Genomic DNA, 18223 nt, shown 5'->3' on the forward strand with positions numbered 1-18223 from the left:
GTCATTTGCAAGCCAAAGAGAAAGGTCTCAGAAGAAATCAACCCCGCTGAGACCTGGATCCTGGATTTTTAGCCTCCACAACTGTGAGAAAATACAGTTCTGTCATTTAAGCCACCCAGTTGGTGTTATTTTATGACAGCCCTAGCAAATTAACACACACCTCTAAGAACATTAATATATATATGTATGTATATATATAAGCATTATATATAAGCATTATATATAAAAGCATATTTTTTATTTATTTATTTATTTATTTATTTATTTATTTATTTATTCCAGACTTATTTTTTATTATTGTTTTCTGAGGGGGGTTGTTAAAAATATCCTAGCCCACATTAACAGAAAGAGGAACTCCAGTTATCCTCTGTCCCCCACTCTACACACTGCTTTCCTTTTCCTCATAGCCCTTATCATCACCTGGGATATTATCTTTTTCTTTTTTTTTTTTTTTGTCTATTTAGTCTCATTGGATATAAGATGCAAGAAAGCAGGGACTGCATTTTGATAACTGCTGTATCCTCCGACCTTGTAACAATGCATGGCAGACCTAGACACTAAGAAGACAGTTGAATGAATGAATGAATGACAGAGAAGGGGCTTCCCCACTGGAAGAGCTCCCAGTCACGTAGTCTCTGGGGACCACTGTCAGAAAAAGTAAGGCGGTCTGCTTGGGTGGCCACGGCCCCTGGGTCTGGGCAGCCCTCGTGGGCGCGCTCCGCCGGATCCGGGTTTCCGGGTTTTCGGGCGCTCCCCAGCATTCCCGGAGCGGGCGGGCTTCTGGCGGCCCTCGTGGGCGGAGCCGGCAGCGGGCGGGGCGGAGCCTGCAGCCGGGCTTGAGGCGCCCACCGGAAGACGCTAGGGCGCTGGACTGGGTGGCGGCACGGCCGCGTGGGTGGGCCGCACCCGGGGGCCCACCGGGGCCTGCGCTAGGGCGACTCGCAGCGCTGGCAACCGGGAGGGCGCGTGGGGAGGTAGAGGCGCGGGGAGACACCGCGCTGCGGCCCAAGAAGCGGGGCACTGGGGACCTGGCCACTGCCGCCTCCCGGGCATTAGAGCCGCAGCTGGCGAGGTGTATCCTCGCCCGGGTCCGCGGAAAGCCAGTTCAGGGCACCCCTCCCACTGCGGCCCCCAGAGCCCGGCTCTTGTGGGTGCAGCTGAGAAAGGCCACCTTGGAAGACGGTGGGTTGACGTGGAGCAGCAGCACCCTCCCTAGGCCGCCTGTCGTGGGGAATTTGGAGAAGACCCACCTCCAGTCCGGAGGCCGACGTGAACATTGGCTGTTTTTTGATTGTTTGTTTTTTGTATTTTGGTTTTTTTGAGGAATGGTTGTGTTGAGTGGGGATGTGGTCTGTCTGTAAAAGGCTGGGCACGAACAAATCCGTTACCACTCAGTCCTCCTCTAAAGAGACACCCTCTGGAGCTGAAAGCCTCGAGAGCGAGTGCACTTACGCCCGGGTCTCTGGTCCTACCTGCGTCCAAGGGCGATCTGGTGAGTAGGAGGCTACATCGCCTGTGTCTGTTGTTTCTAAGTCCGAGGGAGGCATATTTGGGAGCAGCGAAAAGGGGCATCTTTGAAAGGAAGATTCTCTGTCATTAACTGTTTCATAAGTTTCTCCACCTTTGTAACAAGACATTTGTTATATATTCAGAGACAGCATATTTCCCACATTCTCCAGAGTTCATAGGATGTGCAGCTCCTTTCTCTTCATCAGTTACAGCTGAAAAAAAGATACACCAGTAAACCACATACCCTACCCAACAAACTTCAAAAAGTTGGGTTGGCCTCCTTTCCACGAAGCTAGGACTGTTCTTGGGGCTCCAGATACAATGGACCTGGACTTAACCTGCTCAGATGCCAGGAGTTGGATGATTTAGATGATACATTTGAGTTTTTTGTTTTGTTTTTTTTTCCAAATTTGCCTGTTACAAACAGCTATGCAGTACTCATTATACTCGAGGTACTGTATTTCCTCCATTTAACGATTTACCCTCTCTCCCAATTTTGACATTTTTGAAACCAGGATGCATCTTAACAAAGAGGTTAAAAGGACTTGCCCGCTGCTAGGGAATCACATGGGTTGTGATGTGTCTGTCACTGCTTGCCTATGTGAAAACTGCAGCTATGTGATTATTCCATCAGTTGAGATACTTGAAAGGAACTTTAAATTGAGATCTCTAATTGTTTTAAAAAATAACTTTAAAAGATACGCTATGATGCAGCATTAAAACAAAATGTTTATAACAATGTTTAAGAGTTTGCCGTATGCCTAACATTGTCTCTAATCAACATTACAACCCTATGAAGAAAAAACATATATTATTATTCCTATTTTATAGATGAAGAAACTGAAGCTCAGACAGTTGAAGTGCCTCAGAGTTTTTAAATGCAAGTATCAGGATTCTAACCCAGGCTGTCTGATTTCAAACATGCATGCAGCTTACAAAGAGAGAAGTTAAGGCAGAATCTGTGCATGTTTGTGTATCTTTCGCTTTTTGTGTATGTGTGTATGGAACTGGGAGGTGGAGTCATATCCAAGAGCATTGATTATACTTATTCTCACATTGATGGCAAATCTTTGTTTTTGGATCTTTTGCAGTTTTGAATATATTTTTTTTGCAAGCTCTGGAGTTCTGGCTGTATGATCAGTGCTTCTGGATTCCTCATCTCCTGCCTTTTGCTCCTCTAGAAGAACAAAGGCATGCACTCAGACCTCCTCAACCGGCTGCCTCCCAAGGAGGCAGTACTGAATTTAAGAGAGGAGCGAGTTTTTCAGCATTGTTAAAGTCACATCGGCTTCTAGGAGCCCCTAGGATCTGGTGCCGCAGGAACATGCTGAAGGCTGGAAATTGTGATCGGAAGACCACACAACTGTGAAGCCCCTCAGCAGAGGTTCTGGCAGTTTCCCCATCAGAAGTGGACAAGCCCAGCCAACAGGTTGTGGTCATGCTGCAGCAGCTCCTGATCACCTTGCCCACCCAGGCCAGCACCTGGGTGAAATTGCACCATCCTAAGAAGGCCCAGGGGGCGCTTCTGTGGGAGGATGTGACTAAGCTCTTTGAAGGAGAAGGTGAGAATAGACCGATGGTTGTGGGGATGGAAGGAGAAGAAGGAGGTCTCGTTTGTGTGTGAAAAGATAGATACATATTTCATTGTTCTGATCTCTTGGGAGAAAATTGAGGGAAAGCAGGTCTCTGAGGTTCATACTTGTGGCTTTTGGGAAGGGAATAGCTATGAGAGAAAATATTCTGCTCCATGCCGCTCCATGCTGCTCCCATCTCCCATCCTCAGATACACACATGACAAGAAGACAGGCACAAGTGTTCCCCACCAGCCACTCCCAAGTGTGTAAATGTGATTCATAGACAGCAAGGTCAAAGGCTTTTGCACCTTTAGGACCTCCAATGGTTTTCTTTCACAAGTTTCAGTCATTTTAGCCCCAAACTAATATTTTTCACGAGTATCTGTTCGTTTTCATCTTCTACTGAGAGGAAGGAATGATATGCTTGATTACTTTCATTTTACCTTGAAATATAAGGGTTCAATGAGAAACATGTCCAAGATTACATGTTATTTAGTGTTGTGGTCAGGATAGATAGATGGACAGAGGAATTCGTGTGTTTCATGTGGTCTCTTAGTTCATACCTTTAACACTTCAAAAACAGCCAATATTTATTGTATTCTCACTGTGCCAAGCAGGGACTTTGCTAAGCACCTTGACAGATGGAAAAATGAATAATGATCTTTAGTGCTAATTATTAATTGATAGAGATAGACACATACCCAGATCAAAATAATAGCAGGTAGCCTAGGAAAATGCTATGGTAAAATTCTTTTGGAAGACAAGGGATGGGAAGCATTCTTCCGATTGTATTTATGAGAAATTTTAACAAATGAGATAGCATTGAATTTGGCCTTGAAAGTTGTACAAGTTTTTTAGAGATGATTTGGGGAAAGGATACATGAGTGGATACCTTGAAGAGTGGTTCAGAGAATGGAGAATGTTGTAGTCTAACTGAGGGTTAAGAATGTGGTCAATGTATGTGTCAACAGGTAAAGGATGGTGATTAGAGGCAATCAATGATGGGAAAATATGCTCCAGGGAGATTATAGAGTGCCTAGAAGGCCATGGGAAATGTCTGGATTTTTCTTTGTTTTGGGGAACCTTTGAACAGAGGCACGGTCTGGTGGATCTGTGTTTTTGGACCAGGATTGACCATTGGGAAATACTGATCCCCAAAGCAGTGCACAGCAGATCTCATTAAGGAGGCTCCAGTCTGCTCTTGCGTCATTCTAAATGTCCCTCTTTGTGAATATATTGAGGGAAGAGCCACATTCAGCAGGTCTGCAGGCAGTTTTTTGGTTTGGGGGATTTGGGGAGATGCAAACTTCATGGCTCTTTTCCTTCCTCAGCTCTGCTATCTCAGGATGCTGATGAGACCCAGGGAGAAAGTTTAAAGGATGAAGTGACCTCTAGGGCCTCGACTGCAGAATCCCAGGTGGGTTGGAGTTCGCTCTCATTTTCTTGACATGCTTTTTGGTTTTTAAGGCCATAACTTGCCCCTTTTTTGGGGAGTAAAGGGAGTATTGAGGCTAATGAATTCAACCTTGGGAGCTAGAGCAAGTTGCTCTTATACAGAAAACTGGGCCGTGGTGGTAGCAATTTATGTCCTTATAGTGGCTTCCCACTGTGTAACTCTTGTTTCTAACCAACATCTAGATCTAATGTTGTGCTAATTTCTGTAGAGAAAGCAAAATGAATGATATCATTCTAGCCCCTAAAAACCAACAGATACCACTTGGGATCTAGGATAAGCCTCATTTTATTTGAGTATTTCATATTAAAAGACAGACTTTGTAAGTGAGAAGAAAGTTCTGACATTCTTAATGATGTACATATATTGCTTGTGAACTTCATGAGGTGACCTTTAGTGTAGTATTGGGAACAGAGGACAAACTGCAGCCAAAGAAGTGAGTAAAGAAGAAATGGTCATGCCACACATTGCACACAGTAGGCCAAGCAGATACAGCAGGGCATCAGGAGTGGTGAGAAGAATAGGTGAAACAGAAGGAAAATTGTTGAATAAACAAGAAGGGAAGACTATTAAAGAGAAGATGTTATTCGAGAACAGAAGAATTTCAAGTGAAAAGAACTTGGGTTCTGAAATTAGATGGTAAAGGATTAGATGGTAAAGGAATTGAATTCTTCTTTTGTATTTACTAGCTTAGTGATCTAAGTATACATAGTCCCATTTCTGCAACTAATTCAGATGCTAATACCTTCTAGGATTGAAATGCATTCTAAAGTTATTTACAGAAATATGGAAGAAGTGACAATAGTCTAATTTTTTAAAGAGTTAACTTATTTCTGTATTCTACTTTTCTGGAATTTCTTCCTGACATTTATCAAAAACTGATGGGATTCTTAGCACTGGGAAAAGATTAATTTTTTTAAATTGTGGTATAATTTACATATGGGAAAAAAACACTTAAGAAAGTGCATAGTATGTGTGTACCATGCAATTAAATCAAGATAAAGAACATGCCCACAATCTCAGAAAGTTTCCTCATACCTCTTTCTAATCAAAACTCTGCTTCACCCCCAGGAGAGAGTATATGAGATCTCTGTATTATTTCTTATAACTGCATGTAAATAGATTTACATATAAAATCCTGTAAAATTATCTCAAAATAGAAGGTTTTAATAAGAATGTATATTCTCTAGTCGTTAGGTATAATGTTCTATAAATGTCAGGTTAAGTTAGCAATAAGTTGTTCAAGCTATATCCTTAACGAATTTTTGTCTACTTGTGTCAATTACTGAGAGAGGAATATTAAAATCTCTAATTATTGTGGTTTTGTCCATATCACCCTTTAATTCTATCAACTCTAGTTTGAATTCTATTAGATGCATAAATGTGTGGGATTGTTGTCTTCCTGATGAACTGACCCTTTATCATTATGAAATGTCTCTTTTTATACCTAGTAATATTCCTTTTTCTGAAGTCCACTTTGTCTTATTTAATATAGTTTCTCCGGTGTTCTTTTAGTTATTGTTTGTATGATATAGCTTTTTACATTCTTTTACTTTTGACCTACCTGTGTCTTTATATTTAAAGTGTGACCTTCTTAAATATAGCTGGGTCTTGCTTGGTTAGTTCATTTACATAATCATTAATAGAATGGGATTTAAGTGTATAATCTTGTTCTTTGTTTGCTGTTTGTCCCATCTGTTCTTTGTTTCTTTGTCCTTCCTCTCCTGCCTTCTTTTGAATTGAACAGTTTTTTAGTATTCCATTTTATGTCCCTAATTAGTTTTTAGCTATACTTCTTTGATTGTTTTTAGCGGTTACTTTAGCCATTACAATATACATTTTTTAACATATCACAGTTGCTTCGAATTAATATTATACTGTTTCACAAACAATATGAAAGCATTATATTTCTATTTACTCTCTCTCATTCTTTGTATATTGTCATCATACGTTTCACTTAACATGTTATAAACCCCACAATACATTGTTCTTATTTTTACTTTTAACAGTAAATTGTGTCATAGAAAAATTAAGAAAAGGAAAAGAAAATGAGTCTTTCATATGTACCCACATATTTACCAATTCTGGCACTCTTAATTCCTTCCTTTAGTTCTGAGCTTCTATCTGGCATCATTTCCCTGCAGACTAAAGAATGTCTTTTAGCATTTCTTGTAGTGTGGGTGTCCTGATGACAAATTCTCACTGTTTTTTGTTGATCTAAAAATATCTTTATATTATCTTCCTATTTGAGGATCTTTTACTGGATATAGATTTCTAGGTTGACTGTTCTTTCTTTTAAGCACTATAAAGATGTTTTATGATCTTTTATTTATATTGTTCAGGATGAGAAGTTAGCTGTTTTTCTTATCATTTGCCTATATATGGTGTGTCTGCTTTTTTTTAATGACACTTTCCTTGTTTTTCTTTTGCCTTCTTTCCTGCCTTCTTTTGGCTACTTTTGCAATCTTCTCTTTTAACTTTGTTCTTCAGCACTTTTACTCTGATGTGCATGGGAATGGTTTTCTTTGAATTTATTTTTTCTGGGGCTCGCTGAGCTTCTTGAATCTGTGGATTGATTTGGAAACTTTTCAGCCTTTATCTCTTCAAATATTTTTCTGCCCATTTTCTCATCTCCTGAGATTCTAAAGATATGTATATGAAACTGCTTGATATCCCAGATTTTTTTTCTCTTCGTACTTCAGTTTTAATAATATCTACTGAACTGTCTTAAGTTTTACTGATCTTGTCTTTATCAGAGTCTAGTCTGCCATTAAGCCCATCCAGTGGGCTTTTCAGATATATTTTTCGGCTGTAGAATTTTCATTTAGTTCTTTTTTTAGCATTTCTGTCTCTCCCTCAATTGCTCATGTTTTCACCCATTCTATCTATATTTTATTTTAAATTATTTAACATATTTTAATAATTGCTTTAAACTTTTTGTCTACTAATTTTAATGACTTGGTCACCCATGTTTGCTTCTATTGATTTTTATTGATTATAGGTCAGATTTTCCTCCTTATTCACATGTCTGACAATTTTTATTATAGTTCAGATACTGTGAATAAAAGAATAGTGGAGGTTTAAACATATATATAGTTTGTTTTGTCTCATTCTGTTTATTTCTAAAATACTCTAAGCCCTTTCCTCTAGTGGTTAATAAGTACTGATTCTTCATATTTCTCCTAGAGCTGTGGCTGTGGTCTGGCTAAGATACAGCTTTGATTGAGTTCACTTCTGATTAACCCAGCTACCAGTACCCCACGCCAGCACTGTGGAGGGGATGATCTTTTTTTTTATTTCTTCAGTATTTGAGCTAGGAAGGAGTTAAGACTACAGTTCTGGACAGTTTTGTTTATTAAACCTAAAGAGAGTCTCCCAGAATTTAAGGTCAGCAGGAATGCCTTGGTCTTTGCACAATAGGTGCTAAAAGCCTTTCTACCTTCTCCCTCTCCTCCCCAGGCCTCTCTGATCTCATCTTCTTTCACTCTCCCCTTTACTAACCTGCCTCCACTGATACTGTTCACTTTTCTGTTTCTCAGACAAGGCAAGGTCACTCTCACCTTAGTTCCTTTATACCAACCTAAAATTTTCTCCCTTTAAACTTCCACATGACTTTTCCTCACTGAATTCACACCTCTGGTCAAATGTCACCCTTTTCAGAGAGGCCTTCTCCAACATCACTACCCTCACTGTGACTCTCTCTATTCTCCTTATCCTGCTTAATAGTTTCCAAGGCACATATGACCACCTGTCTTTCTATGTATTGAATTATTTATGTAATCTCTAGAGAATTTCTAAACAGATCTAGAGGAGGCTCCAAGTAAAACAATTTAGAATCCCTTGAAACTTAGAATACTATCAGAACTCCTTGGACTTTGATGGAGGTGATCTCTGGCTGAAAATAAATATATTTGATATTCTAGGAACGATTGACCTTCAAGGACATATCTGTGAACTTCACTCAGGAGGAGTGGGGGCAACTGACTCCTGCTCACCAGAATTTGTACCGGGAGGTGATGTTGGAAAACTACGGGAACCTGGTCTCAGTGGGTAAGGATGGGCTAAACGTATAAAACCTGCCCATTACAGGAGAATCATTATTTCTAAATTGTTAAATGTTGTAGATTCCCTGGATCTTGGCCTTGGGTCCTGTATTCAAGATGTCTCATTCCTTTGAAAATCAAGTCAGGACATATCCGATTCTCCTTCTTCAGGGGAACAACTTTACTTTGTAGAGCTAGAATAGACATGGTGTGGTGCCCCTTTCTATTTTCAGAAACCCTATCAGAGGACTGGAACTAAATTCTGGGGGTAGCTCTTAGACTTCAGCATAAACATTGATATTCTTTTTTTATTCCATAAGCAGGATATCAAATTTCCAAACCTAGGGTAATTTCCCAGTTGGAAAAAGGAGAAGACCCATGGATAACAGAGAAAGAAGGCCCAGGACATCCCAGTTCAGGTGAGACCAAGGCAGATACTAGGTTTTCATATGTAGGCCGGCGTGCCCAAAGTCTTTTCTAGGCTGTGGCCACTGGACAGGTCATGCATTAGACTTGACTTCACCCCTCACTCTGCCACCTCTTTTTTTCCACTTGACCTTGGGAAAGTTTTTCTGGAGTTGGAGGGAAGAGAAGTCTTATCTTCATTAAGGTTAAACTTGATTTTCCCTTTTTCTTTAGTATCCTAAAGTCAGCAATTGAAAACTCCTTTCTCTATTTAGTCAGCTGTATGTGGTCTATCCTTACAGAAGACAGATCTCTTTTTAGGATTCTCACTGCAGTCTACAAATCTTAATATTCTCTCTTGTATTCTGTTCACCATCTTTCATTTAATAATCCTAGCTTTCAGTTCCCACTCTTTTTAACTCAGGTATCTTAATTTTTTGTAACAATTACAATTTCCTGCAAGAGAAATTACCACAGGATTCCTTCTCACCAAATTCAAAGATCTACCACAATCTCCTTAAAGTCTGCCATTTTATGAAATATTTTTGATGTTCAGAAAGGCATAGAGAACACTATAACAAGTTTCTTTGTAGCTTCCACCTAGATTAAGAAATAAAATAGAGTTGAAGCCTCATTGTTCCCCTCCTACCTTTTGAAAAAAACAACTTTTCTGAGTATAAATATTACCATTCTCATATATGTCGTCATAATTTTATTATATGTGTATATCCCTCAACAATATATAGCACTTTTTCATATCTTATTTTTAAATAAAAGGTAAATATACTTCTTCTACTTGCTTTTCTCATTCAACACTGTTCCTATTTATCCGTATTGTTCCAGTTCGTACACTTCGTTGACTTAATAAACCACAGTTTATTTATCCACTTTCCTGTTGGTAAACATTTATACTGTTTCTAAATTGGGGCTTACAAAGATGCTGCAGTCAATCTTCATGTATGTATCTTCTTGTGTACGTATACACGTGTTTCTTAGGTTTAATGAGGTTTAATTTACCTGAGATTTATTTTATATATAGTGTGAAGTGAGTAGTGTAATATTTTTCCCATGGATAATCAGTCTACGAATAATTTATAAGTTTATTATTACAATTATTAATAGTTATTTATTAATAGTTAATGGTACTCTGTCACCTGTCAAGTTTGTTTATCTGCTTGGGTCTATTTCTGGGCTCTCTATTCTGTTCCAGTTTTCTGTTTTTCTATAGCTACTCTAATGCCAGGCTGTCTTAATTACTGTATTTCATCTGAAACTTAATATCTGGTAGAGGTAGTTCTCCTATCTTGTTCTTCAAAATTATCCTGGCTATTCTTAACCCCTTGCTTTTCCATACAAGTTGTATAATGAATGCATCAAATATATATAATGCATCAAAATTATATAATGCATGCATTACATACACACACTTATAAATACTCTAGTGGTAGTTTGATTAGAATAGAATTGAATTTATAGACCAATTTGGGAGGATTAATATTATGCTATTGAGTCTTGCTGTTCAGGAACATGGTATATTGCTCTGTTTATTGATATTTCCTAATTTTTTTCCAATAAAGTTTCAGGATTTTCCCCATAAAGCTCTTTTACATATTGAATCTCTTTTCTTACATTCATGTTGAAGACCCTATATTTTGTCTTTTTTATAGATGACATTTAAAATTGTGTTTTTTTGTCTGTTGCTTGTGTATAATAACAATTGGTTTTGTATATTGATCTTATAGCTGATCACCTTGTTTCACTCTGTTATTAATTCCAGTACATTCTCAGGTTTTCTCATTTTCAACTTATAATAATGAAAATAATAATAAAAACAACAGTTATATTCTTTCTCTGCCTCTGGATGAAATCTCAAAGAGTTCCCATTGATGGCCCAGTCCCTTTAAATAATAAAAACAGTCTGATTTTAGTAAAATGTTTAGTTCAGTACAATAATAAAAACTCTCATCTTCATTCAAAGTTAAATCTCCTCTTCTCCCCTAGCTTGGGCCTACTGTAGGCCTAGATACTGAACTGGGGAGGCAGACAGAGATGGCAGCTTCATCTTTCCCTGTCTTCTCTTCCTCCTCCACTATTCAGGACCAGAGTCGGGAGCCTGCAGAACAGAGACTCTGTTCTTACTTCTATTCATTTAGAATGTGGAATTTGGAAGTACTGATAATCCTTTTGTGTTGACAAAAACATCCTACAAGATGTTTTACCTTTCAGGAATACAGAGCTATCAGATGAAATATTAGTAATGCATACAACAAGTTATCAAGTAAGAAAACCAGCCAGAATTTTAAAGGTTAAAGGATATTTTCATAAAAAATAGCAATAGTAGCAACATAGTCTGGGTTTCTTACAAGTCTTCTTTGTATAAATAACACTTCCAGGGACAGATTAATAAGCACAAGAAACAACAATGTGTAAATATTAACATGAGTTTCAATAAAATACAGCTTAATGTTCTTGTGAATATCATTAGTTCCAACCTTAGTTTTTGAACTAATGTCTCAGACTGCTGCTGGGGTTGAGGGACGGATATCTTTTTATCTTTCTGAGATGGTTTTCTAAAAGTAGTTGTCAATTTAAAAACATATTGTTAAGACATAGTTCTGAAATTTCATTATTTAGTGTTATTAGAAAAAGCAGGAGTTAATTGCTCAAATTTTACTCTCTATATGAAGTTACACTTTTACTCTATTTACTGTTTCTTAATTCCTCATTACCTCTTCAGGCTGCATAACCATATTTAAATATTATCAAAATCTCATGTACTTTGTATGTATTGTTATCTAAATCTCTATTTCATACCCACTATAATAATTGATTTTTCAAAGCATAAAGAATATAAACTATTTGTATTTTTTCCATTTCTTTCAGACTTGAAGAGTAAAACAGAAACCAGTATGTCAACTGCAAAGAATGCTATTTTGCAGAAACAGTTATATCATGGCATTATGATGGAAAGGTTTGTGAGGGATGATGTCATTTGTTCCACATTGGAAAAAGTCTCCAAATATGATGATGAATTAGAAAGGCATCGGGATGCCCATGGAAGAGTTGTAAGACAAACCATCTTGACTCACAAGAAGAGAGGCCAAGAAACTAACAAATTTGGGGAAAATATTGTGAGTTCAAATGTTATTTTAGAACAGAGGCACCGTAAATATGACACACTTAGAAAGAGGAAAAAATACAAATTAGATTTGATTAATCATCCAACAAGTTACATAAGAACAAAAACCTATGAATGTAATATATGTGAAAAAATCTTCAAACAGCCCATTCATCTCACTGAACACATGAGAATTCATACTGGTGAGAAACCTTTCAGATGTAAGGAATGTGGAAGGGCCTTTAGTCAAAGTGCATCCCTTAATACCCACCAGAGAATCCATACTGGTGAGAAACCTTTTGAATGTGAAGAATGTGGCAAAGCCTTCAGACATCGCTCGTCTCTTAATCAGCATCACAGAACTCACACTGGGGAGAAACCCTATGTATGTGATAAATGTCAAAAAGCTTTCAGCCAGAACATTAGTTTGATTCAACATTTGAGAACTCATTCTGGAGAGAAACCCTTTACCTGCAATGAATGTGGGAAAACCTTTCGACAGATTAGACACCTTAGTGAACATGTAAGAATTCACACTGGGGAGAAGCCCTATGCATGCACTGCATGTTGTAAAACCTTTAGTCATAGAGCATATCTAACGCATCATCAGAGAATTCATACTGGGGAGAGACCCTACAAATGTAAGGAATGTGGTAAGGCCTTTAGGCAGAGGATACACCTTAGCAACCATAAAACTGTTCATACAGGAGTGAAAGCATATGAATGCAACCGCTGTGGAAAAGCCTATAGGCATGATTCATCCTTTAAGAAACATCAGAGACATCACACTGGAGAAAAACCTTATGAATGTAATGAATGTGGAAAAGCCTTCAGCTATAATTCATCACTTACTCGACATCATGAAATACATAGGAGGAATGCCTTCCGAAATAACATGTAACAGCTGATTATCCAACATGAGAACAAAAGCCATGTCTAAATCAGTGATTCTATACTTTGTTTCAGCACTCTTGATTTATTGATATAATGATGCCAACTTTTAAATTATGCCCATTGTGTAAATAAACACTACATTGGTAATGACTATCTACTAACACCTCCATACAAAGTACTTAAGAATAAAGGATGGTCCTTCAAATTAAATTCAGCCATATGGAAAATTCACATATTATTATTATTTTTCTGATTTCATGGTAGATTAACTATTATTCATGGGCATGCACTGATTTACAGACCAGCGTTTGGGAAGTACTATTTAAAATGTCACCACCCCCATTTTTTAAATTAAAATTTTATTTTTTTAATGAGAAAAACTTTCACGTGTACAAAGTTGAAAAGGCACAGGCAGTCGTATAAGTGAAAAGTCGTCTTCCATTCCCTCACCACCAAATTCTACCTAGAGGCAACCATTTTTTATAACAATTTTTTGCATGCCCTTCCAGAGGTTTTTCTACTTATATCCAAGGGAATACAAATATATAGTTTTTCTTTTTAAGCATTAATGGCAACCTATACAGAAACATCTGCACTTAATATTACCATATATCACAGAGGTCATTCCATATCAGTAGATCAAGTGCCTACTTATTGTTTATAGCTGCATAGTATTCCATGGTTTGAATGTAGTTTTTATTTAGCCAGTCCACTATAGATGGACTTTTGTATTTCCAATCTTGCGTATATGATGTTACAGTGAATAGTCTTATACATTCTTACTTCTCACACGTGTAAGTATACATGTAGGGTAAATTCCTAGAACTGGAATTTTGGTGCTAGAGGATGTGTGCATTTGTATGATGGATGTTGCCAACTTGACTTTCATAGAGGTTGGACCAATTTATTTTCCCACCAGCAAGATATAAAACTCAATATCTTGTGCTGAAGCATCTCTTAGACCAACAGCCCTATCAGCTATCAAAGAAATACCAACTTGTCTCAGTAACATAGTCTAGAAGTAGCAGCTGAGCTACATTCCCAGAAAGATCAGCACTTGCCATCCCTGGAGCCAGAGAGGAATCTGCATCTTATCTAATAGCAGCCAAGCCCATCATTTCTCAACTGGAGAAGAAGACATTTCTCCACCAACTGCTATAGTCCCTAAGTTTTGAGACTGGAACTATCTGATGAATGAGAGTCCCTTTAAAGAGACTAATCCACCTGCCTTAGCAAATATAATCTTGGCTGCAACAATTTTGATTGGAATGGAGAAAAACTGCCAATTGAGTCATGGTGCTCGATGGCAGGGTCTGTCATGATCAACTGACCATATGTAGCATTTTACAGGATGGTTGTGTTACCGAGTTATGAACACATTGAGGGAGAAAGAAGAGTAGGACACATTTTTAAATTAATAAACAATGAATGAGAGCATTAATTAATAAGTTGACATTGCTTATGTTGTGAAAACAACACCAAGGTCAAGACCACAGTGATTTCATACCTGTTCATTTTTCAGTTCGGTAACATTTTATTAAAGTTTTCATGATTTTCTCCCATTTACTTTTTTCTTTCCCATATGTGCCCTAAGTATATTAGTTGAGACTTTAGTTTGTAAATAACAAATCAACTGGTGCTATTTGTCTCAAAGAAGGTGTTATTAGCGGGATATTGGGGGTATCTCATGTAACTCAGGTTGCAATAGCTTCTAACAGTGGACTGGGACCAGAACCTAAAGTATTTTGGAAAACCCAGGCAGTTTTCTCTCCATTTGTCACCTCTACTTCTCGAATTGTCTACATTCTGTCTTTTTTTCTTTTTTTGAACACCTCATCGTGAATCATGATTACTGTCAACTCTAGATTTTACATATATTCAGTTTCCATCATCCAGAGAAAAGCTGTCTTTTCTTTCTCATTTCCTATCCAAAATCCTAGGGAGGGTCTCATTGGCCCACCTAGGTCAGGTAATCATCTCTAAAGTCAACTGAAGGAGTAGATCTCAGCTTCTATGAGAACCATGTAGATGGCGTGGTGAATGGGGGGCTGGATGAGCAGGTAAGCAAAAGAAACGGTTATTGCTCATAGAATTCCAAATTCTACCCATTTTTCAATGCCAGATCATCGGATCAGAACTTTAGAACTGGAAAGTGTCTAGGAATTCGCCTAATCAAAACTCCTCACTTTATAGATGAAGAAACGGTGGATTTCCTTTAATTATTCATATCCTTTTACCTGAGTCACATTTTTGAGAGCATTTTTTTTTAGTTTGTTAGCCTAGCTTTTCAAACACCTGCCCTTAATAACTAAACAGAGCTGCTCTCTGCCATTCTAAGAGCTTTACTTCTTAGGTCTGCTATGGCCCTGGAGGTCTTCATAAGTTATGATTCAGAGCTTACCCACTGGGCTTGCCTTTTATTAGTGCCTATTCATTCCATTTCTCCCACAGGAACTTTTCCCTCTGCTGGTCAGTGAATGTTCTTCCTCAGAGCTGTATATCCTTAGGCATATTCTCTTCTCAAGCTAGTTTCTCTGATTGATTTTGTTAAACATTCCAACACTTCTTACATCTACATCTTATGTCTTAGAAATATCTCCTGAGCTCCAGAACACTTGTCCCACTTGGATATCCTCTGGTTACCATGAAATATGTCTAAAACTCATAATTTTTTTTTCAATAAAATCTGTATTCCTTAATCGAGGAAGTGGTACCACCACCTATCCAATTCTCCAGTTTAAAGTTCTTCCTCTCCTTCATTCATCACCACCCTCAGTCAGTCGTCAGATCCTTTATATGCTATTTAGGATTCTTTTTTTCTATTGATTTTTTAAATTTCTTATTTATTTTTAGGCAAGGCAACCCTTGGTTGACCTCACAGATTGCAAGGACCTCATCAGTTTACAATCCCTTACTTTTTATTTTTTACGTCTACAACACCTGGTCTTCCTAGATGGTCTCCCAAGTACTAACCAGGCCCAACCCTGCTTAGCTTCCGAGATCAGAAGGGATCGGCCTTGTTCAGGGTGGCATGGCCGTAGATGCTATTTAGGACTTCAATTTATATTCTCCACTCCATTCTCATTGTTAGTGCTTTAATCAGGCTCTTAGCACTTCCTAGATGCTTAAATAGGTTTCCAACTGGTTTTTCTATATATCTAATCCGAACTCATCTCTCCACTCGCCCCACTGCTGCTAGACCGTTAGAAAACATCTAATCAAATGACATTATTGTTTAAAATTCCTGTTTTTTCATAACTTGAAGATAAAGATCAGATTCTTTAATATAGGACACTTGATATAGAACACTTTATTTTTCTGATAGTGGCTCCCAAATTTCCCCCCAAGCATACTTCACTCCAGCCATAAACATCTTATGGTCTTCTAGATATTCCATGCTATTTCATGAGTTCTGATCCTCAACTGTGCTATTTTTAATTCCTTCTACCCAATTTCTTTGTTTAGCTAGCTCTTATTCATCGTCCCAATCTTAGTTTGTTACATTGTCAGGAAATATACACCTCACAAAATTTATGCCTTCTTGGATGAACAATTGAATTCTTGGCTGAATTTACTAAATAAACCAAAGAAATAGGCCTTATCCTATAGGTTTTTTGACCAGAGAGTGAAAACATGGAATTTGAATTTTGCGAAGTTACTCCAGAATCAATATGGAAGACCAGGGCTCGACATGAAGCAATAGCCAATGCTGGACCACTTCAATTTGTTTCATGTTTTTGCTTCACTTCCTTCTTACCCTTGCTGTTTTCTAGAAAACTCTGGCTAAGATTGACTTATAACCACAGTTAGGCTAATTAGGGACCATAGGACAATTTCTGGACTTATCTTTGAGGTATTAGGGAAATGAATGTCTTCTTTTTCCACTGAACATTAATCTGAAGCTACTGGCAGTGGGAGAAGAGGGAGGCTGCCTGCAAATGGAGCAAACACACTGGAAATATATCCACAAAATGGAGAGAGATCAATTATAGTCATGCTGTTGAACCCCATGGATCAAGCTAGAGCTCCTGGGTTTTAAAACTTGTATAAATAAGTAAACCCTAATTGATTCACAGATTCAAAAGTGCTATATCTGAAGCTGCCTTTTTTTCTTTTTCTTTTTCTTTTTTTAGCAGAAGCATGCCCCAGTCTTACATCCTTAGCTCATTTCCACCTCCCCCAAATTCCTAACTTAGGGCTGCCTTCTCTGGCTTTCTCCAACTAAGCAATGCCCTTTCAATTACTGGGCATTTGTGTTTTGCTGAAGAAAGGCTGATCTTAATATGGAGAAGAGACTATCAGATACAGAATGTTGTCAGTGGGCTTCTACTGAGCATATAAAAATCATGTCAATAAATGTTCTAGCACCTGTGAGGAACACAAACTAGAGCAAGATAAATTCCCTGCCCTTAGGCTCTGATGCTCTAGAGCAGCATTGTCTAAGAGATATGTGAGCCCAAACACAAATGTGAACTACATATGTAATTTAAAACTTTCTAGCAGCCACATTAATACAATAAGTAAAATTAAATTTAAAATATAACATTTATTCATTTAATCCAATATATTCAAATAGCATTTCAACATGTAATCAATATAAAAATCATTGCTTATTTTGCTTTTCTTCATACTAAGTCTCAAAAACATGATGTGCATTTTATAGTTACAGCTCATCTCATTTTGGACTAGCCACATTTCAAGTGCTTAAGAGTCACATGTGGCTAGTGGCTACTGTGTTGGACAATGAAGCTCTGGAGAGTACTCATATAGACAAACACTTTATCATATAGATAAACACTTACATGGTAGACCGTAAACAGTGTGATGTTAGAGGTACAAATTCTGTACTCTGAAAGAGCAAGGAAGGAAAGATGGAAACAGAGGAAAACACCATTTGTGTCTAATGGTATTTCTTTGGTTACAGGTATCTTGAAGATAAATGAACTAAATCAATGACTCTGAATATGGATGAGGCTTAAATATCCAGACTTCTCAGGATAGTCTGTTGGAGGAAGGACATTTTTTTCTGAAATTTGAGTCCCACGGTCTTGAGAATAAAAGCTTTGGGGAACATGGTTCTGCTATTTGGGGTATTTCTTTTCCCCAGAGACTCCATGATCGTTTCTGAATATATTTTGCTTCACTCTATCCAGCAGCATTACCTGCCCCCAACTCCATCTGAAGATAGGTCAATGTGTGAAACTGCTGAGGAGGGGTTTTCCTGGCT

General features: G+C 37.9%; 1 protein-coding gene and 1 pseudogene across 2 annotated transcripts; one reads left to right on the plus strand and one right to left on the minus strand.

Annotated features, from left to right (window-relative positions):
* Positions 1-835: 835 nt before the first annotated feature.
* On the plus strand, positions 836-13227 carry ZFP69 (ZFP69 zinc finger protein). 2 transcript variants are annotated; one of them, XM_039876663.1, is made up of 6 exons: positions 836-1492; positions 2601-3071; positions 4415-4500; positions 8460-8586; positions 8900-8998; positions 11868-13227. In XM_039876663.1, the coding sequence occupies exons 2-6, from the start codon at positions 2948-2950 to the stop codon at positions 13001-13003; spliced, it is 1572 nt and encodes a 523-aa protein (XP_039732597.1). In that variant the 5' UTR covers positions 836-1492; positions 2601-2947; the 3' UTR covers positions 13004-13227. The 2 variants fall into 2 exon arrangements, with proteins under 2 accessions (XP_039732597.1, XP_039732598.1); XM_039876664.1 differs by having other exon boundaries at positions 837-1492; positions 8903-8998.
* A 2697-nt stretch (positions 13228-15924) lies between these two features.
* LOC120614047 (uncharacterized) lies at positions 15925-16039 on the minus strand (annotated as a pseudogene).
* Between the last annotated feature and the right edge of the window lie 2184 nt (positions 16040-18223).

This window comes from Pteropus medius, unplaced genomic scaffold, assembly GCF_902729225.1.
Source record: "Pteropus medius unplaced genomic scaffold, Ma_sr-lr_union100, whole genome shotgun sequence".
Taxonomy (NCBI): Eukaryota; Metazoa; Chordata; class Mammalia; order Chiroptera; family Pteropodidae; genus Pteropus; species Pteropus medius.

Bases quoted from the DNA above. Each gene is read 5' to 3' on its own strand.
- ZFP69 (XM_039876663.1), top strand. From the start codon at position 2,948: ATGCTGCAGCAGCTCCTGATCACCTTGCCCACCCAGGCCAGCACCTGG. The intron at 3,072-4,414 runs GTGAGAATAGAC...TTCCTTCCTCAG, and splicing joins TAAGCTCTTTGAAGGAGAAG to CTCTGCTATCTCAGGATGCT. The intron at 8,999-11,867 runs GTGAGACCAAGG...CATTTCTTTCAG, and splicing joins CCCAGGACATCCCAGTTCAG to ACTTGAAGAGTAAAACAGAA.